This window comes from Podarcis filfolensis (genome assembly GCF_964270895.1).
Source record: "Podarcis filfolensis genome assembly, chromosome: 2".
NCBI lineage: Eukaryota > Metazoa > Chordata > Lepidosauria > Squamata > Lacertidae > Podarcis > Podarcis filfolensis.
This window is the reverse complement of record NC_139605.1, coordinates 43,623,406-43,646,437: the sequence shown is the minus strand read 5'-3', so window position 1 is coordinate 43,646,437 and position 23,032 is coordinate 43,623,406. Positions and strand designations below refer to the sequence as shown.

General features: G+C 40.5%; 1 protein-coding gene across 2 annotated transcripts in view; it reads left to right on the top strand.

Annotated features, from left to right (window-relative positions):
* CACNA2D3 (calcium voltage-gated channel auxiliary subunit alpha2delta 3) overlaps positions 1-23,032 on the top strand; it is a 488,574-nt gene that overhangs the window by 184,780 nt on the left and 280,762 nt on the right. For both annotated transcript variants that reach the window (XM_083602945.1, XM_083602944.1), the window contains exon 5: positions 13,694-13,856. In XM_083602945.1, the coding sequence (XP_083459071.1) occupies positions 13,694-13,856 (163 nt within the window). The remainder of the gene's footprint in view (positions 1-13,693; positions 13,857-23,032) is intronic.

Genomic DNA, 23,032 nt, shown 5'->3' with positions numbered 1-23,032 from the left:
AAGGCCAACGATGGAATAGCAAACTTATGGTACCTTCTGAATTAAACACAGCAAGCGCGATCCAAAAAATCTTTCATATAATCTGGAAAGCAAGAGGAGAGGTAGTGAGCTAATCTTTTTATTGTTTATGAAAATGGTACTGAATTGGCAAGAATGAATAAAAACACATTTTACTTTTCGTATATAGACTTGCCTTATGACGGAGAAACTGAACCTTGTGTAATGGATGATGAGATTTGGCTAAGAAACAACGTAGCTCTGCGCTGGGGGCTCTCTGAGATACCCATGGCACTCAATAAAGACTGATGGAAAAGCTTTTGGGTGTGGGAGGTTTAGTTCACATGTTTCTATCTTTCATCAAAATACATGTAATCAAAGTTTTCTTTTCTTTTCTTTGGTATATCCTGGGAATGATTATGACCCACTAGAGCAAGGTAGATCTGGAAGCCATTTTCCAAGGCATGCTGCTCTCCCTCCCCACTTTAAGAACATTAACTACATTTGGACTGCACATTTGGATACAGAAATCTTTTCCATTCTCCACTTGATTCCCTCCCCCATCTGGCCAAGGGAGATAGAAGTGGCAGATTGTACATAAGACAGAATTGAGAGTACAACACTGCCTTGTTTACCCCCACTGATTTTTATTGCCACCAATCTGCACCTAAGTTGCAAAAATATACAAGTTTTGATGGTATATTTTGTCTGTGTGTATGCAGTATACGCACACACCAAAAATATACCATTGAAAATCCACACATTCTTTTCCTCAATTTCCTCGCAGCCCAACTCAAGCAGTCCCTCACTTTGATTCTGCTCTCACGCACCTGGATCCTACCAAGTTACCCTTTGCAAGGACAAAATAGCAGGACTTGGAAAGAGGAAAGGGTGGCAGTCTGTAGAGGGTTCCAGTGAAGATGCGAGAGGTCTTTTTCTCCATTCAGGGAAATGACACTGCAGTGTTTGGGGATTTTTTTTGGGGGGGTGGGGGTGGGTCAGGAGGGATCATGGGTTCCCTGTAGTTCACCCCATGACCGTCACTGGCAAACAAATGACACCAAAGTATTCTTCCAGCATCCCTTCTCTGAAGATGAAGGGACTCTCATCTCTATGCTAGATAATCTATTCCCTTAGGCCCCTTTAGTGTGCCATTTGAACCCTTGAAAACCTTCTTGAAGTTCTTCAAGCAAGCAGTAGGTATTGTCACAGCCCTAATTTCTGGAAATTCAGCTAGCATTTTTAATCCCCCCTCCCCAATATTGCAAGAATCCCTGAAACGATGTAGATGTGTACATCTAGTTCACATTACACTTACCTCTACACACCCCACCTGTGTAACCAGTAATGTGCTGCTTCGCAACACATGAGGCAACCTTTAGTTGGGTTGGTATTTGCCCAGAAAAGTAATCTAAATATATCATAGAATTGTAGAGTTGGAAGGGACCACAAGGGTCATCTAGTCCAATCCACTGCAGTGCAGGACTCTTTTGTCCAATGTGGGCATGACCCTGAGATTAAGAGTCTCATGCTCTACTGACTGAGCTATCATACATAAGTAAATAGGAAACTCATCCAGGCTTATGAACATCAGAAGCTGCCTTATACCCACGCAGACCCCATGGGTCCTTCTAGTTTAGTATTGTCTAGATTGACTGACATTATGTCCAAGCGCAGCCACTGACTCCAAAATTCAAATGTGGTTGCCGTGTGTAAGTAAACACATAGAGCAATAGCTTCTCATGTTTTTTCTCCCGCAAAAGCAATATTATTGTACTGTAAAAATTCCTTTAAAACAAACCCTGATGTTGATTTGATTGATGCCTTTTCTCTACTCTCACTTTCCTAAGACTTTTCAGTACCATCCCAGAACAGAGGAAAACTCTGCCTATACTCCCAGTTCATACTCTTGGACACTGGCTAAGCTAAGATTCACATTATTACTTCCACATTGCTAGAAGACATTTGAGGTTGTATTGCCAGTGTGAAGAGAACCAAGCCTTGCATTTTTTTGTCACTAAATCTTAAAAAGGAAAGTCTGGTTTAAATCTCCGTGTTGGTTTAAAGTACAAATCGGTAAGTGGTAAAGATACATACTGTGTGTTGGGTTTTTCGCGACATGCTGTATGCATTTATGCTGTGATGTCTGTGTGGTCTGGTCACTCCATATATTATTGTAGCCACAATAAGAAATGATATATGGTTACTTAATGAAGTGTTATTATGGCACTATATTTAGGTAGGAGGACCTTGTTCAGTCTTTATCTTGGCAGATAAAGGTACTCACTGCAACTTTACCCTTGGAATTTACATATAGCAACTCATCAATGAAGCAGCTTAGGTCTGGAAATCCTGAATTAATAGCCATTGGGTCAGCCTTGTAGACCGTTCATTATTTTGACTTCCTCCTGTCAGATAAATCTTATACTCCAGTGCCCCAGTCCAGCAGGGGCAATATATAGGTGGAAGCAGGCTTCTATGTGCATATTCCCAGTTTAAGAGGAATATTATATGTGCATAGGAGGGTTGAATGCATGCCTCCCCAGCCTGATTTAGCAGCTGGGCTCTGCATGCTTAGTCAAATGGAGTGGCGGGAGAGGTAATTGGGTTCTCACCAAGCGGCTGTTTAGGTAAAGAAGACTGAATTGCTGGCCCAGTTTCTTATGTTTCCAAGGAAATGACGAACAAAACATTCTTTGCATGCTGCTGCTTTGCCAGGGGTTACAACCAGTCCCACTGCTGATTACCAGGGAAGTTTTATTCACTTGGCAGGGCTGCCAAATGACAAAGAAAAGTGAGTAGCCTGTGCTGCAGAATCCCCAAGAACCAATGCCAGGACAGTGATTTTGTCATGCTGTGCTTCTTGCTAGTGTTTCTGCCACCAAGCCCTATCTACATACCCTTTAAGTGGACACACACACACACACACCCCGCTCTATTTTGGGTGGTTGGGAGGGGTGAACCTGGCATTCCATCTTCTTGTGCTGACTACAGTCTGATAATCCAGAACTGCCAAACTATGGATAAGTAGTTCCTGGTAGTGAGTTGAAAATTGGACTGTTCAAAGCAGTGTACCAACTCAGAGCAGTACGAAACAACCATGCCATTTTTGTACATCATGGCCCCAAATGAAAGCACAGATGGGAAATACAGAAAGGAAAAGGAGGAGAAACATTTGTGTATTTGTATTTATGTCGTGGGTTGGGTGTCTTAGAAAGAAAGGAAATGTGTGTGTATGCAGGCTGCAACAAATTCCGTGTTCTTTAAGCTACAAAACCTGACATCAACTATTCCACAACATTGCTTGGAATCTCCACAGAGGTCAGCTTGCTGGAGAAGATGGATATACGTATAATAATTTAATATAATAATTTATTACTCATACCCCATCCATCACTCCTTAGAGGAAGTGGGGGGAATCATAAAGCAATAAATACAGTAGACGTAGTGCTCAAATTTGGGTCTGGCATGTCTATCCCCGGATCCTTTGATACAACACATTGAAAGGGGATAAACCCCATTCCCCATGCTACATGGGAGAGTGGAGGGTGAAATTGTGGGATGTGTGCCTAATGGTATGCATATTTCAACCCAGTATCTCCCTCAAGCATCCTTTCAGCTATCATTAGAAGGTCCATCCCTTTGGAAGATTGAAATGTCCTGCGATGGAAGATTGATTTAGGTCAGAGGAAATGCTTTCCCATCCAATCCCAATTAACTTGTTTAAAAGGACCCTTTAACGTACAAAGCGGCACAACCTCCAACAATGTGAAGATTCCTGGAGAGGAGAGGAAATTGTAGTTGTTTGGGATGCACACCTGGCTGACTTGGAGAGAGGGTTTATGTCTGTCTTTGTTATGTCAAAGAAAAGAGTGCACAGGGCTACAGCACCTTGAAAATTGTTATTCTAAAGAAATAAGATTTTTGTTCTTTTGTGCAAGCTTGTTTTGCAAAATATGCCCTTCCAGATAGTATTCTGCAAAACTTCTTTGATAAAGGGGGATGGGGATGCTTCTTTCAATAAGAATCAAAAAGAATCAATGACTATTTTTGGAGCTGTCAAAATAATCAGTACCTCTTCCATGCCAATTTCTTCTATAGCCATGTAGGAATACTTTAATAACACATACAATGGATCTTTGGCCCTTTTATATCTTTTAATCAGTTCAATATAGAATAGAACAATTTTCAAGTATCATTTTTATCTGTTCACCATTTTTGGTGTGTTTTTAAAATAATAATAATAAAACAAAACAAAACCCTGCACTGACTTTCTTACAATGGCAGCAGCAATGGTTACTCAGATTGTAAATCACATTCAATTAAAATACCATTGATGACATGTTTTAAGCAGATTTCCCCTCAGAATTTGAAGCTATTAGATTAATAAAAGCATTTATCCAAATTAATTGCCAGATATATAGTAGAATTGGGATTTCTAAAAGTGGTGAAATAAAAATCCAGTCATAAACCAAAAAGTATGTAGTGTTGCACTTTTATTTATTTTTAAAATGAGAAATAATATATGCTCTGAATTGTGACTTCCATTTGTGTGACGTTCGTTTCCAGTCTTGTACTCAGTATGATAAATGATAATAATGATAATACGCAAATATATTTCCTCCAAAGCACAATGTTTTAGATATACTTCAAATATCTCTGTTTCTGGATTGTTTTCTTGGAGTTTGAAACACTTAATGGAATCAAACCAGTTTTCATCGTAGGCAGTAAATAAAGCAAATACAATTCATCAACTGCACTGTTTTCAGAACAGAACTTCATAGCCAGAAGCATGATCTAGTTTCGATTTAAATACAATGGTACCTCGGGTTACATACGCTTCAGGTTACAGACTCCGCTAACCCAGAAATAGTACCTCAGGTTAAGAACTTTGCTTCAGGATGAGAACAGAAATCGTGCTCCGGCTGTGCAGCAGCAGCAGCATGCCCCATTGGCTAAAGTGGTGTTTTAGGTTAAGAACAGTTTCAGGTTAAGTACGGACCTCCGGAACGAATTAAGTACGTAACCAGAGGTACCACTGTAGATGACAACGTCATACAAATTGATGTTAGACAATGAATACTGTTAATCTGGGGGGGGGGGGGGGTTAAATTAGGAAGCTGGCTGATTTAATACTATTTTAAACTTTGACAATCTAATCATAATTCTGAATGTATTCAGATTTGAATGACATGTCTATGGCTCAGTAATCATACCAGTAAATTGTTTCACAGGTATTTCAGATTAATGTAGCAACTAGAAATTGTTCACAGTATACCTAACAAGGAGTTTAACTAAATAGCCAAAGGGTTACTGTGAAAATGTTACTCTGGGAGATCTGTTTATAAAATAAAGTATAATAAAATATTGTACATAATATTATATTTCTGAGCTATTAATTGCTATTGAAGCTGTTGCTGCTCATCTGTATTTTTTTAAAAGTAATTCAAAGGCAACTTTCAGCAATAATTTTAGGATTTAGGTGAAATTCACCCATATTTAGGTGAAATTCAGCTCCCCCTGAGTAGGGGACCATTTCACTTATTGGGTGTGTGTCTCTAAATAGTTTTTTTTTGAGGACAGGTCATTGGCAGTGGCAGCAGTCTTCTTTAAAACTTGTTCCCTTTTTGTTGCTGGTGGAGGGTTTGTTTCCCTACTCCACTTCATGATTGTGATGTGGCACTACAAATCCTCCTATAGGGGCTGCATGGTGACATTATTGCATTTTTATTATATATAGAGAATGTACAAATGCAATTATTAATCAAACTGGAGCTGATTTCTCTCTCTCTCTCTCTCTCTCTCTCTCTCTCTCTCTCCCCACCCCCCCATGGAGAACTATCCAATTTATTGTATGCAGATGCTGAATCTCAGTAAGAAAGTTTTTAAGAGTAAATCAGCACTTCTGCACACTATACTATTAATAAGTTCTGATGTTACCCTGACAATAATAATAAACTTTTTGATATGGAATTCTAGATTTTTATTTTGCCCTTTGGGCAGCATCCATATGAATCTTTACAAGTATTTAGTGAGTTGTTTATAGATTTTTCCTGGATATCATTTAACAGCAAGACTACAGTACAGTACAGTCCTATATAAGAATGGAAACAAATCCTATGCATATCTATTCAAAATTCCACCAAATTTGCTCCAAGTAAGTTTGTATAGCATGACAGCCTCACTACCTCTCTTCTTCCTTTTCTTTAAGTAATTCTGTGTCAAAATGAGATTTTATGACTAAGACAGATGCATTTGTTTTACTTTTTCAAAACTCTTTGGCTCTAGACAGATGTGCTTTTAAAAAAACTTTAAAAAATTAAGTCATCATTGTGGCCTTGTTATTCTGACTGCAGGTTTAGCTGACCTGATTGCTACATTACATGGGAGAGCAATAAATAATCTGCAGAGGATTTGTACATGTTCAGTTCAGAATCTCTTTCACTTTACTTACAAATACATTCAGTAATTTTGTACCCTTTCACCCACCTTTCTCAGCTGTTTGTATACAGTTTGAAGAAATTGGTTTGGAATGGTAAGACTTAAGATTCACCAGTTGCTGCATTAGATGATTTTAAGCGTTGCTTAATTATGTTGTCTAATATCAAACAAAGCTGGAGGATGTTCTAGAAGGACAGCAGGAACTGCAATTCAAGGCTGCACATCACAAAGGAAAATTCATCTACTTCGGAATAAGTCATTGTGGAGACCTGATGTGGTTTGATGCAGGAGCTTGTGGAATCTACTATATGCTGACATCAGTGTGTCTCTATAGGCTTGCATAAAAATATAGTTTTAAGCAGCTGTCAAAAAGACTACAGCTAACAGTTAGGGAGTTCCAAAATGGAGGTGCCACCACAGGGTGGAATGAGTATTTTGTGGCACCTGCAGCACTGCAATTTCTGCAGGCAGTGTTAGAAACTGATATATGAAAGCTAGGAGATAATGGCACCTTAAACCTAGGTTATGGGCGCTGCAAATGAATGTCTAGCCTGCTTTTTTATAACAAGAATACAAAGCTGAAAAAGGGACGCGGGTGGCGCTGTGGTCTAAACCACAGAGCCTAGGGCTTGCTGATCAGAAGGTCGGCAGTTCGAATCCCTGCAACAGGGTGAGCTCCTGTTGTTCAGTCCCAGCTCCTGCCCACCTAGCAGTTCAAAAGCACCGAAAGTACAAGTAGATAAATAGGTACCACTCCGGTGGGAAGGTAAACAGCATTTCCGTGCGCTGCTCTGGTTCGCCAGAAGCAGCTTAGTCATGCTAGCCACATGACCAGGAATCTGTCTGCAGACAAACACCAGCTCCCTTGGCCTATAGAGCGAGATGAGCGCGCAACCCCAGAGTCGTTTGCGACTGGACCTAACGGTCAGGGGTACCTTTACCTTACAAAGCTGAAAATGAATGAACTGCAGCTAAAATCTTCTCTTCAGCTTCCACATAGTCTAGTCCTCATCTGAAGACTGCTAAAAACAAAGCCATACTTCCCCTTAATATTCTTATGAGGGTCCCTTCTCCAGTCCTCAGAGAGTGGCTGGAAGTGGGGAGGCAGAAAAAGATCCTCCTTTTGTTTCAGCAGTGGCAGTTTAATCTGAAACCTTAGGCGCAGTACTACTCCCAGTGATAAAAAATTGCCCACATTAAGGAAATTACCTGTCTCAAAACATGCCTAGAACAATTTGAGTTTCGAACGCTGTCCACAGGTCCAAGTGGTCAAGTTGACATCTATGGGGTAAGGTGATTCTATGAGTAAACTAGTCCTAAGCCATTAGGGGCTTTATATACTAAAAGGAACACCTGGAACTAGGCCCGGTAATGAATCATCAACCAGTGCAGATCTCTGAGTAGCAGTGTTATATGCTGGCAGGGTCTCACTCCTGTCAACAGCCATGCTGCAGTGTTCTGCACTAACTGTAGTTTCCAGGTCAAGCACAAGGGAAGCCCCACATAGAGTGGATTGCAATAATCCAGTGCATCCTATTCTAACCTTAAAGATGAGTTGCACCACCCCTTGATCATTTTGGTAGCCCTTTTCTGAATATTTTCCAGCACTACAGTATCCTTTATGAAGCGAAGTGACCAGAACTGTACATGCTATTCCAAGTGTGTTCATACCATACATTTGTACAGCAGCATTATGATAAGAGGTGCCCCACTTCAGAAGAATTACCTCCCTCATCTGTCTGTCATCACACAAGGGAAATGTTGTGTGAACTATGTAAGTAGTACTCATGTACAAGAAGGTTTTGGTTGGTTGCACAAGTGCAATAGAATATCAACACTAATTTTTTTGCTAGATGACTTCTACTTGTTATTAAAGGCTGCTCCAGTGTAGGAATAAGAAGTGCAAGCCATCATGTCACTGGTTCAACACTAATCTCACCAGTGGTCAGTCTGGGATTTTTTTTTAGGAGATCTGGTTGGGAATTCAATAGACCCCTCCCTCGGTCAGCCATTGAGCACGATGGTCAACCATGTTCTCCCTCTGCATCTGGTCCCAGTCACCACCACTATTCACAGGTCAGATGAGTGAGCACGAAGGGGCAGCTGCTCAATCCATTGCTTGCTGTTGCTCTCCCTGCATGCCAGGAAGACAGAGTGGGTGAGTAGGGGGCAATGGCAAGAGGTCCATGGGGTCTGCGTTGGTCTGCAGTAGGTCCTCTTCTCAGGCTTGGGTCTTGGCAGGTGTCCAACCATGGCAGCCTCTGTATTTCAGCTATGAACTCACTAAGTACCTTTTATAAGCCTCTCACTCTCTCATGCACAATAAGGAAATAATAATAGCTGTGACGCTGAATTGTTGATTCATTACTGTAATATATACGGATTGCTTTGAACCTTTGAAATGCACCATATAAATGCTAATTATTAAGTACTTTTGCTATTAGGTTACATTCCAAGATTTTCTTATTGTTATTCTCTCTAGGTCCGTTAAATTGATCTCACTTTGTGTTCATGTCACCGTCTGTCTTGGGGTTGTCCCAATGTAAACAATCATTTTGTTGTTTATTAGGCTAATATGTTTTAGACACAACGTACTGTGCTGTCTCTGGAATCACCTTGTTAAGGTTGTATTACAGGCTGACCTCTATTGACAAGATTGAATTGAAGTCATTTTCTCTTAGAGCTTAGCTGCTCCGAGTATCTGTGTTGTCAGCAAATATGGCTTTTAGCACCTTTCCCTGGGGCATTATCTCAAATGTGGTGTCAGAGAGCCAGATAGATTCACTTTCCATTTTTTAAAAACCCAGTTTTTATTTTTAATTTTCCTTCTACCACCTTTCAGTTGTCACACACACTTTCCTTCTCAAAATCAATTGCAGATGTTCACAAGAGAAAATGCTGTACAACATGACTTCTGTCTAAAAAAAAAAGCTTTCCTTAATCTCTCCACTAGGGATTTTCCCAGCGTTATCGTATAAGCATTAGTGAACGTAGTCTGTTTCTGGCTGAGGATACTAATTACACCCTGGTGAGGAAAAATAATAATAATGGAGGCAAACTCACCCCCATCCTGAACCACCTCACAAGTTCTGTTATTAGCATACACTCTAGCCAAGGAGATAGGAGACTGGATACGTTAACTTTTCTTCTCCTTTAGCTATGACGTTTCCCTTCCAACTTGCTTGCGCTGCTCTTTTCCTCTGTGTGAGAGAGCAGGGGGGGGTAAGTATGTGAAACAAGGTGTTAGGCACCCAGGAAATGGGCAATAAAGAGAACATGTGTGCATATGAAGCATGACTTTGTGGCAGGAATGGGGAGTCAAAGGAGGAGGGAGAGGAAAGTCAACCAAGTAATAAAATTTTCCAGTGTGACATTCCACCTATTGTGTCAGTAGTCACTATCTCCGAAAGAAGAATGTTGAAAGAGGCTGGGTGGAGTTCAGCACCTGAATATTTATATAAGCCTGGCAGGGTGGGGAGGGAAAGACAGAGAGAGAGAGAGAGAGAGAGAGAGAGAGAGAGTTGTTATCTTGAAAGATAAGATGATAATAAAAATGATTACACAATAAATAGAAAAGTGGTACTTGGGAAAAGATTGCTAATGGATCAATGCCAAGTTGAATGCAAGTAATATTGTGCAGACTTCCCTCCTGTAAACATCAAAATATGGTTTGTCTGCAAAGTGCTGTTATATAGCAAAGGAAAAGCAAATAAATGTGCATGAGTAAAATGATAGAACTGAGCAGGTATCTCTACTCCTTTAGAAGTAGTGCTTTACTCAAAGTTCTGCACTCAGGTGGAAGTTCTGTTATGCCAGATGTCTCTAGGCACTGAGAAGCTCCAGGGACACAGTGCTTATGCAGGACTGTTCCCTTTGGATGAAGGTCACAAGAAGCATATTGACATTTTGTAACATGTGTGTTAATATGTATTATGTGTTAGATGTGTATATTACAAGTATACCGACTGAACATAGGTGGAAACATAGCTCAAACACTCCAGATCTACTGCCTCACATCAAGTCTCCAGAGAGAGGCAGTTCCCAAATATCATAGGGTGCAGGGTGGCTGGGTCTTCTCTTTCATACTGGGCTGCCCTCTGTACCCACCTTCAGGTGTGTTGCGGGGGTGGGGGGGCAGAGAAAAGGAGAGTGAGTAGGTGGATTTGCACCTCAGCCTCTCCCCTCTCAGCAAATGGTGTAGGCATCATAGACTTCCTCCAAATGCAGATAATGAGGCTTTTTGAGGGAAGGCAGAAACTTGTTTTGGTTAATCTCTTCATTCCACACTTTCTGCAAATTAGTGCATAAAGTGACTGCTAGTGAGTTAAGTGGTTCAACTGGCCAGAATGATATAATACCATTTCTGAAAGACTTAACATTAGGTGCCAGTATGCTTTCAGGCCATTTTCAAGGTGCTAGTAATGAGCCTGAACAACCTGGGACATTATACCTGAAGGACCGCCTCTGCCTGTACTGGGCTGCCCATGCGCCAAGAGCTTCAGAGGAAGCCCTTCTTAATTGTCCCCCTATTGGCTGTATGATGACATGGGAAAAGGCCTTCTGGGTGGCAGCACCTCAGTTGTGAAACACCCTCTCATTAGTGATACACTTGGCATGTATTATTTTCTTATTTATGCACCAAGCGAAAACCTCTTTGTTTCTTTGGGCATTTGCAGGGCATTAGCTTTAGGTTATAGCCCACTCTGTGCTTTAAAGATCTGTATTTTAAGGATTTGGTTGTAATATATTCATTTTATCTGGTCTTGTTATTAAGTGGATTCCCCCTCCCCCATTGTGATTGTTGAATTTGGATGGATTTTAATCTGTAACTTGTTCTGAGATCGGTCATAATGAAGGGTGGGTTAGAAATATTTTTGTTGTTTCCATTGACAGACACCGAGGTTACATCATCCTCAGCTGGGGGAGGGAAAGTCATGCACCCTTTTAGAATAAAGGAAAATCCAGCTTATCTAGTTTAATTACAAGAAATCTCCCTAGCCCCCCTGCTCCACCCACAAAATTACCTGGAAACTTTGCCACAAGTGATTAAGGGAGGCTCCAGCAGCATGTCTGGCTCCATTAAACTCTCTCCTGTCATAATTCCCCAATCTTAAAACAATATAGTATTCTGGCCACATGAAGTGACAGTGCTACTCAGCTTGGCAAATGAGAGATAATTCAAGTGTGTAAGAAGAGGAAATGTTGCAGGGGCCGTGTATGATTAGCTAGGGGAGGATATTAAGAATGAGAAAGATCACTGTGTACATATATTTCAGTGGTTGCCACAGAGAGCTAGAGATAAAAAAAATGCTATTCATTATTATACATCTACAGGACACGAAGTATTGGATTTGAAAAGCAGGAAAGTGGCTTCATTTTATTTATTAAGTGAAATACTTTGCTTAATATTCATTCATTTAGCATCCATTCATTCATTTTATATCACACATTTGCAGTGACAAATGTTCAAGTGTTCCTGGGGTAGGTTACACCAAAAAATAAAATACAGTTTTTAAAAAGTGCGAAAACAACAACAACAACAACAACAACAACTACACAACATCACGAAATGGGTGAAACAGTAGAATGATACAAGAATAGCATTGGCTCCTGGTTTTGGAGGGCCTTTAGGCAAGACACCCTCAATCAGGGCCGGCCCACCCATGAGGAAGGGTGGCAGGATCCACAGGGGCAGCAGATCAAGCCTTCAGCAGCAGTGGTGTCTGCTACCTGCTCCTTGGAGACTGTGTGTCTTGCTTCCTTGGCACTCCATACTCCCATGCTACCTCTACAGTGGCTTCTTGGGAATAGGCCTCTCCTGGAGTCAACACTATACAATCCTGTGTAGAATGTGTGGTTTTTTAAAAAAAGAATAATAATTGTGTATTTCGTGGGTATTGTAGATGCTATCACAATCTACAACTACTACCCGTATTGCATTTTGGTGTGAGGGTCTTCCCACCTGGTTACTGTGCCAGGTGAAAGGTGAAAACCCCCAGATGGGCGGGGTATAAATATATTATCATCATCATCATCATCATCATCATCATTATTATTATTATTATTATTAAGCTCCTCATTAGTAAAGGTGAAAGATTTCTACGATCTGAAGAGAAACCAGAGTAATTTATGCTAATAGTACTAAACAGCGTTATAGTTGAATCAGTTATAGTTGGCTAATTTTTCTATTGTGAAAGATTATCAAATAATAATACAAAATTGAAACAATAGTATAGTAACAAAAACAGTTAACACGTCTTCTAATGTTATATTTTCTTCATTATTTTACTTTCACTTTTAAAAAATTCCCTATGAGTGAAAGATAACCGAGAGGTTAGTTTGCTCTGTATAGAATCTGATAGAATTCTTGTTTGACCTAGGTCACACACAAAAATAATCAATATTTTTTTATCTAAATTGCTTTTGCTTATCTTTTATTTAATGTCTGAAGAAAGGCTAAAGCCTATCCAGAAATCTGCAAATCTTTCTCCTTCAAATGCCATATCAGGGTATATACGCCTGTAGTAAAGAGGAAAGTAATTACACCACAAATGCAACTCATTTGGCTAAAAATAATTGCAGGGCCAATCATTAAAAGAACGAATGCTTAGACTTCAAAAATTGTTATTCAATACAAGTTAGGTTTAAATATAAAGATGGATGTGTTTGTTGTACTGATGCTGAGCAGGTTGTGTGTTGTTCCTTTGGCACCCACATTCAACTAGGTGCCATCTTTATGTGCAGTTGTGGATTGAACATTAAATATTGGGCTCACAGAGTCAGTCCACACCTGGTTGTTGGCGGCCTGCAGCAGTCATTTGTTCTGATGTAATTGTGAAACACCTGGCTTGGCTATGGGCTATATGTTCAATGTGTGATGTAGTATATATGATTGTGCCATAGCCATTAGGTAAAAGCTGTGGCACAGAAAGGAGTTGATGGCTGCAAGTCATGAGGTTTATATGCAAACACCCCCCCCCTTCCGATCATAAGCATTATACTTTTGGGGGCCAACGATGCAAGAGGTTTATTGTCTTTGTGTGCTGCTAGTGGGCTTCCCAAGAGGAACCTGATTGGGCTCTGTTAGGAAATGGAGTGCTCAACTAGCTGGTCTAATCCACAAGGATTCTTCTTACATTCTCATCCAAATATTGCATATCATAGGATTTAATGAATACTGAAGCAGTGCATAAACATGTTTTAAGTACTTAAGAGTGCTGTTTTGGTAATGTCATTACTGGATTTCTTTTTTCAGTATGAATATTTCAATGCTGTCCTCATTAATGAGCGGGATGAAGATGGGAACTTCTTAGAACTGGGGAAGGAATTCATCCTAGAACCAAATGACCATTTTAATAACTTGCCTGTGAATGTTACCCTGAGTGATGTCCAAGTGCCAACCAACATGTACAACAAAGGTAAGTGGAAGTACTCCATTGTATGACATTAAAGCTGCTTCTTCACGCAAGAATGACCGCTCCCCGCTTAAAACGGGGGGCGCCCTTTGCGTGGACGCGCGCAGCCCCTAGATCTGGAGCGGCTCCAACAGCATAGGCTTGTTTTGCCTTCCCTCAGGTGGGATACCTGGAGGTCTCCGCCTACCTCAGTCAGTTGTCCAATCCCACCTGGGGGAAGCGTTGCCAAGGAGACCAGGCCAGGTAGGGGAGGGATTACCTGCCCACACAATAGAGGGAGGATCTTACCTGGGAATCCTCACTTGGCTCCAGAGCTTCTCCCACCCTACCCACCCTCAGTTAATGTCTTATTTGCAGGTTAACTTTTCTTCACAGGTTTTGCAGGTTAACTTTTCTTCACAGGTATGCGGGCGCTGCTATGTTAAGGTCGCTGTTAAAGGGCCGGAAATGAATTTCCCTGCATTGGCAGGTTTCGCCTTTCCCGTAGCAAAACGTCACAACTTTGGCGGTATCAGGCCTTGGGCGGAATCCTTTAGTCCATCTTCCTCTTTGCGGCGGCGATTCCAGGGTTCCCCGTTAAAGGGGTTTCTGAAGGGAGGCTTTGACCGTACGCTGAAAGGTCGTCATTGCTCTCCCCTGCGGCGGCGGCGTAACGGGGGCGGCTATCTCTGCTTGAACATATGTTCTCCAGAGCCGGCCCATTCCCCCCCCACACTCAATAACCCTGATGCTCCCTAGGTCCCTGGCTGGGGACTGGGGAGGGAGAACGCCCAATGCCTGAGCCAAGGTCTACCCACATTTGAAATTTAATAAAGTTGTGGCCAATTTAATCCCATAGCACGTTGTCATGAGTCGTTATTCCACATGACGGGGGGACCGCGCAGGATCTGGGGACTCCGCCTGTCCACGCAAAGTAGTTTGATAAAGCTAGTCATTGTTAGAGTTTAAGCAACGCTAAAAGAAGCTACTGGGAACCAATATATTAAAGTCCAACACCTTTGTAGAAAATAAAAATACAGCTAATAAATATAAAGCAATTCATGAGAAAGTACATTTCTCAATCCTGTCCCAAATAAGGGGGAAATAATCAAATTCTGTTTTAAGTGGTGACTTCTGGGTGCTGCTCTATCACCAAAGCTAGATATTGTTGTATACTTTTGGTGCATTTTTATTTCTGAAGCTGCCCCCCCGCCCAATCCCTTTGTACTGCAGTGAGTTTCAAGAAAACGCAGGAAAAGATTTTATCCGTGTTACCAGAATTATTGAGGTTTTTTCCTTGAGAGATGGTAAAGTCCATGAATATTTTCAGGCATTCCTGTAAGCGGGGGATATGTTTTACTTCAGCTCAACTGACAAATATAAAGCAAACAATATGTTGCCGAAAAATTGAAGCTGTGCTATCAAGTTTTTATATCAAAACATATGGATCGCACAAAATGTAGGACGGGAAATTCAATCATGTGAAGAAAGACACTGAGAAAACTTGACTAATTTCCAATCATTATATTGCAGCGAATGATACTCATTCACACCGTATAAAGTGACAAGTTATGTATCTATATGACATTTTAAATGGACCAGTTTTGCTGGTACCGTTCTGTCAGATACAGGAATGCAACTCTGCAAAAGAAAAGAAAAAGTCGGGATCTTTTGTTTCCCCACTCTGTAATCCATCTGTCTGCTAATCTGGAAACAAAACCAGTGTTGGAACAAAAGTTTAAGGGAAAATATTAACGTTTGGTTTCTATAGCACATTAACAATTCTTACTTCATTTATCATCCCAACAATCCTCGGAGCAATCCTGAGGGCCTATTCAGTTATTACATTCTGGGGAGAGCGCTTGACCCAGTATGAGCTTTGGCTGTATGTGTGTCCCTTTCCCTGTGGAGATAAAGTAATGGAGGAGCTGTGTTATACTGCCTTTAGTGGAACACAGTATTTCTAGACACCTGGTTAACGTTGCTCTGAATTCTGAGGACAGATCAGGTGCTTTGGGAGAGTCTGAGTTATACTCAGTTAATTCATGTTCACTTGACACTTGCTCTCGTTGCTGGGTGGAATGGGGAGGAATGTGAGAGGCAGTTCTCCTCCCAAACAAAATGACTGTGCAGGCCCAAAGCGATGTCATTGGCAATCTAGCGATATCATGACTAGATGTTTCCTCAGAAGCGGTTGTGCAGTTTGCTTAATATCAACACAGGTCTTTCACTTTTCAATGTACACTTTAGATGGGCTAGGCAGCTGGTTGTCACAGAGCTGAATTATTGTCCTTCACAGTTGCCGATATTTAGTGTGGCGTTCAATTAGATTTTGCTCTGAGTAAACCCATAGAGGTTAATGGCCCTAACTTAGTCATGCTCATTATTATCACCATTATCACTATGACACCTCTGCACTGGGCTCCTCTCCCCCACAACAACTTTGGAACAATCCATGCTGCGGGGCATGCAGCAAAAGTAGCAAAGGGTTGTCATAACCCCCTCCTTCCTCCCTTCTTCAACTGAGGCCTGTCTCAAGGACCTGCCTGTTCCTTTAAAAGAGGATTAGTCAAATTTACAGAAGATAAGGCTACCTACACCTACCAGCCATTATGGATATGTTCTACCTTCACTGTCAAAGGCCTCTGAATATCAGTTACAGTCATACCTTGGGTTGAAGTAGCTTCAGGTTGAGCATTTTTGGGTTGCGCTCTGCGGTGACCTGGATGTAATGGAGCGTGTTACTTCTGGATTTTGACGCTCGTGCATGCGCAGACGCTCAAAATGACGTCATGCGCGGAAGTGGCGAATCGCAACCCATGCAGACGCGGGGTGCGTTCGCTTCAGGATGTAAACGGGGCTCCGGAACGGATCCCATTTGCATCCAGAGGTACCACTGTACTGGGAATCATACAGGAGATAACTGTTGCACCCAGGTTCTGCTAATGGGCTTTCCATGGGCCTCTGGTTGGCCACTCTGAGAACAGGATGCTGGACTAGATGAGCCATTGTACAGATGACTATTTAATGGTATGGTGGGGCTGAACAGAATCAGAACACTGGTGTGGGGGTAGCTATTTTCTAATCCTACACCCACTGCAGTCCCAGTCCAGATTTCCCCCCTGAATCTGCTACTAATGTGAGAAGGACAGCTTCCATTGAGGGGAATGGTAGTTTGGCTTCAAGTGCAAAGCGTAAACATAGGAGTGGGGACTGGTCTCTGGGGATTTCAGCATCATACATCGGACAGGAGTTAAAAGGAATGCAGCTGCAGGTATCTTGCCCACGGATAATTTAGTTTGGGTAAATGACTTTTTTATCTGCTACTGATTTCCTATTCAGGATGGCAATTTTGTTTCTTGGGTTTTTTGTTTTTTTAACAGCTAAGATAGCAACAGGGGTCACGTACATAACAAGTATATTTCTCACACTTTCCTTTCCTTTGGGCAGTAGAACAAAAACCACTCAGAAAATGTAGAAAATAACTAAGTATAGTGAAACAGATGGGGTTGTATCGTATTATTTTGTTATGTTATGTGTTGTTAACTAATTGGCTTTTTTAAAAACGAAACTTTACAAAGACTGGATTCCCCCCACCCCCAGTTCAGATCTCTGTGGGACATGCATTTGTAGTTTGATTTTGTCATTTGCTTCTCCCAGCTCAGCAGTTATGGTGATGGTAGACTCCAAACTTTGATTTTTGAAAGTGAACTTAAAAGGTCTCTTAATCTTTATGGCCCAGTGAGAGGGAGAGAAGGCCACGTTGGGGGGGGGGACGTAACCCCATCTCATGGCTTTCTCTGGCTCCCCTGCACACTATGAGTTGATTTGCTGAAAGTTGATAAATGCAAACTGTAATCAATGCTCTGATTGCCTTGGAGAAGAAGTTCTTCTGAGTGTATAGAGCCTTCTCAAAAATATATTGCAATGTGATGAACCACAGCCACTTTTGATGAAGTAGGGTTTTTTTCAATTTGCCACTTAAAAGGAGCTATGAATATCATTCAGTCATACTTCCCTAGCAGCTCTTTCCAAGTGACTGTCAAGCTAAGATTACCTATTTTCTAAGATATTATAACTAGAAATTTTTCATCCCTTGAATGATGCATATTGATTGTAGTCTATATATATACATCTATCTTCCTGCCTAGTAGTGAAGACCTGAAATAAAATTTCACCTGTCACTGCTGTGTTTAATTTGTTAGCTTTCATGGCTGATAAGCCTTTATGCACCATGGAGCTGAAAATACCTGTGTGCTGGACACCAGATTTTTGAAAATGGATATAGCGGCATGCAACCTTGTACTTCTCGTCATCTATGAAACAGTAAATTAAGTTTGCTGTTAGATTGTGTGCGACTTGGAATAGCAATTGTACCTTGTATCTTAGGCAGGGGACGCCCCCTCCCCAGCTAAGTAATTTCATTTATGCAAGATTTTTATAATAGTATTATACTCTCAAGGGGTTCGTGAGGCAGACCTGATGATGTCACAAGCATAAACAGAGGGGAGGAATGGGAAGCCACAAAATCCATGAAAGAAAAGGTTAGGAAGCCTCCAGGTGCACAGAAATAGGTTTATTGAGCCAAAAATATTCTGCAACAAAATTGGAAGCTAAGACTCAAGGTGGTTGTGCCTAAGAGTGATATATTTCTAAATAAACTCACGTCTGTGCCCCCATGTTGTAATTTTGGAATCAAACGTTGACCCTAGCAAGTAAAACAAAAAGATCGTGTGGCTATTTCAAATCTCATTGTGGGTATTTCGTATGATCTGTTTGGAACAGTATGTTCAGTTCATTGAGAAAAAGCATATAAACAAAGGGGATGAAACAAAGGGGTTGGGAAAATGCAATCGACAACCAAAAGGCACTGTGTCTCTCTGCAACTCTGCCCCATCCCAGCTTATCTTGTTTGGTAAAAGAGGTGAGTGGGATGTGCAGTAGCCCTGATTCTAGGCATTAGTTACATTCTGGGGAGATACTGGTGGGGAGATACCAGCAGCACTTTGTAGAAATGGCCTATAATGTAAATTGAGTGCACCATGTATTGATGTTTTCCAGCACCAGCTTTCTTTCAACAAGTGATCTAATCTTTTCGCAAGCAGGCATAGATTTTTATTTGTATTCCACAGAGCTATTTTCTTTGAGGCACCATTATTTATAATAGCTTCCCTCCAAGCCTGCGTTCCTGCAAAACTGCTCCATTGTTTAAATTGATAGCCTGCTTGTTCACAGTTCACTGCTGTGGATTTTTCAGCCACAGTCCCTACACCAGGGACGAAGTGGCTGAGCTCCGGGGATGGGCTAAATGAAATAAATATATTTACACCATACATCTGAAGAGTTCTCATCAGGAGGTTGTTTCATTTGTTTCTGTTTTTTGCTTCTGTTTTGTTTTTTAAAATCTACCCCTTGTCCAGTTTGTGATGAATCCACCCCCGGAATGTTTACAGCAAAGGCCACAATAAAATGCAATAAATAAATAAATGAGAGTGCAATCCTTGGTAGGGGGACACAGATCTCTGGACTAGAGATATTGCTTTCAGTATGAATAACGGAATACTATTTTGCCCTTTCAACCAAAAACAGATGCAATAGCTGCCATGAAAATATGCATTTGGGAGCAAGTCTAAACCTTTGCACTCAATGGCAAATGACGTCATAATCAGTACTTTCTGAAGTCCTTTGGGATTGGCCATGCCAGGCTTACATTCAGATGGTTGTGAGGCAAATGTAAATATTACAACATTTATTTATAGTATAGAAGGAAGGTTTAAAGATCTACAAAAGATACATGCACACTTTTTCTTAAGCACTTATTCCATGGTGGGATTTCTTCACTCTGTTATCTTAGAATATGGTAATTATTCATTTCTCCTTTCTATATAAAACAGATCACACTTTGGAACTGTATTGGAAAAAGAAAAGAAAAAAGATGCCTTCTACTTGCTTAGCGTTAATACTTAGCTGAAGTGTACAACATTTAAGAACTAGGTTTGAGAATTTACAAATTCTTGCTCTCTGTCTCCCTCTCTTTTCTTTTTTAGATTATCCAATCTTTTTTGTTCTTTATATTTTTACTTGGACACAATTCAAAATGAGTTCTATTTAGGCACTGAACATAATTTCTCTGGATTTGTAGTATCCTGAACTCTTCTATTATTTATTAATTAAGTTTCTATACCACCCTGTAACCTCAGGGTGGTTGCAACATAAAATCACAATATAGAAACACAAAATACATTATAAAAACAAAAACAACCCAATCTATGCAATGTGCAGTGTTTCTAGAAATAAATTAAGCAGTTCATACAGCACAACACTGATATTTATTCAGAAATAACTAAAATCAGTTTTGTGAGTTCTATAAAACTAGCCACCGTACATTGGGTTGCAAGCTTAATTTCAGTTTTACAGAATTTTAGAATTCTATTTTTATATACTTCCCCCAAATCAAAAGCTGGAAGCTCGTTATATCTGACCACAGTGCCCTTATTTACCAAAGGAATGTGGTGTTTTGTAAGAGGGCTTGTGTTAAAGCAATGCAAAACAGTCCACCTGGGTAGGTGATTACAAAAGCACCAATTAAAGCCCAGTTGAAGATAGCATGAAGCAACTTCTCCCATGGACCTTTTTCGAATCAGGACGCATTGGCAGCCAGGAAGGCTGTGGAGCACAGCATGAATGTTTACTGAAAGAGTAGCTAACCTGTGGCCCTCCAGATGTTGCTGGACTACAACTCTCATAATTCCTGAGCGTGGTTTTAATGCATGAAGAGTTTCATGTGAGTAACAATAACCAAAGCATTAGTCAAAATAAATGAAACCCTAGAAGTGCTAACAAAGCAGAGCACTGAAAACTCCAAACAGCTGAATCAATTATCAACAAAATTGGATTTGAATACAGAGACTATAAATAAATTAGTTCAAGAGAACGAGATAACTAGAAAGATTGCAGAGGAGGCAAAAGTTTCGGCAGAGGAAGCAAAACTTTCTGCAGGAAATACACAGGAACAGATAGTACCAGTCTGTAAAAAGCTGGAAGAACATGAGGCTGCTCTGTCTCTACTGGAACTACAGAGAAAAAATAAAAATTTAAGACTGAGATCGATTCCAGAAAATGAAAAGGATAACTTGATAGAATATTTGACAAAAGAATTTCTGGAATTTTGGCAGGACAGCTTGAAAGAGGAGGAATTTAAGATAACAACTGCTTTCAGACTGGGAAGGAGACAGAACAGAAAGAGCCCAAGAGATTGCCTTATAACTCTGAGATCTCAGGAGGAGAGAGATAAGATATTGAATTTGCATTTCCATACAGCCCTTGAAATTGGAGACTCACGTGTGCAGATTTTTAAAGACATTCCTAAAAATATTTTGGAAGCGAGGACCCACTATAAGGACTTGGTCACCCTATTGAGAAAGAACAACATACTATTTAGATGGGAGTTCCCACAAGGTCTGTCTTTTAACTACAAAGGAAAGAAAATTAAGATAAAGACAGTGCAAGACAAAGAACAGTTCCTGACAAGAAACGAGGAGGACCTTCTTAAGGAAACGGCGGAACCTACGGACCTAGAAAACCTACCAGACATTTCGAATTTATCTTTTGGAGCTAGAAAATCGACAGAAGATCTCCTTGGAGCCGTTGGAGGGGCAACTGAATAAATAACAAGATGTCTTTGAAATTCTTAAGTTGGAATTGTAATGGTTTGAACCTTCCTAGGAAGAGACGAGAAGTCTTCCACATTCTGAAAAAAGAACAATTGGACTTGATTTGTTTACAGGAAACCCATGTGACTAGGTTACACCGAAAATTACTTATCAACAAAAGTTTAGGACAAGAATTTATCTCATCGGATAAAGTGAAGAAAAGAGGAGTGGTGATTTATGCAAAGGAGAAGTTGGCCCCGAAATTAATATTCAAAGATGAACAAGGAAGGTATATAGCAATTGAAATCCAAGTACAAGGAGAAAAATTATTGACAATAGGAGTCTATGCACCAAACGAAGGGAAGTCGGAATTTTTTAAGAAACTGCATGAGACATTAACAGACTTTCTGGATTACAATGTAATTTTAATGGGAGATATGAATGGAGTGGTCTCTACAAATATGGACAAAGCACAAAAACAGGTGATCTCCAAGGACGGGAGATTACCTAAGACATTCTTTGAAATGACTGACAATATAAATCTGATTGACATTTGGAGAACAAGGAACCCTCTAGAGAGAGAGGGAACCTTCTTCTCTGAAGCAAAAATGACATGGACAAGAATCGACCAAATATGGATAACTAGTGGGATGGCATCAAAGGTCAAGAAAGTGGAAATCTGCCCAAAGACTTGCTCCGACCATAACGCTGTAAAGATGGAATTGAACTCAACAACAGCTGGTTCCTTTAGATGGAGGATGAATGACTCCCTATTTAGAGATGAAGAGGTATATAAAAAGGCCCAGAAGGCAGTTAAAGACTACTTTGAGATAAATCTGAGAACAGAAGTGGAAAAAAGAGTGGTTTGGGACGCAAGTAAAGCTGTCATGAGAGGATTTTTAATACAACAGAATGCCGTAAAAAGGAAGAGACAGAATGAGAGAAAGGACAAGATCATGGATAAGATAAAAGAAGGAGAAAAAAGACTGAGATCTAAACCAAAGTCTCATGAAACCCTGAGGGAAATCAAGTTTTATCAGAGACAATATATGGAATTGATGAATCAAGAGATAGAATGGAAAATAAAACAAATGAGACAAAAGACATTCAAATCGGCAGACAAATGTGGGAAACTTTTGGCATGGCAGCTGAAGAAGAGACAAAAGCAGAATACGGTTACCAACTTAGAAGTTGAGGGAAAAAACATTTATAAACCTAATGAGATTAGAAACTGTTTTCAGAGCTATTTCAGGAGACTTTATGCACAAGGGCCAGTGAACGACAAAGAAATTGAAGAATTTCTTAAAAAATATGGATTACAAAAAATTTCGGAACAAGATAAAGCGATTTTGAATCAGAAGATAACTGACCAAGAAATTGAGGGAGCCATTCAAAATATGCAATTGGGAAAATCTCCAGGACCGGATGGACTGACCTCCAGATACTACAAAGCTTTGAAAGAATGGCTTATGCAACCGTTGAAGGAGGTCTGTAACGAAATTTTGGAGGGGAAAAAGGCACCTGATTCGTGGAAAGAAGCATATATTA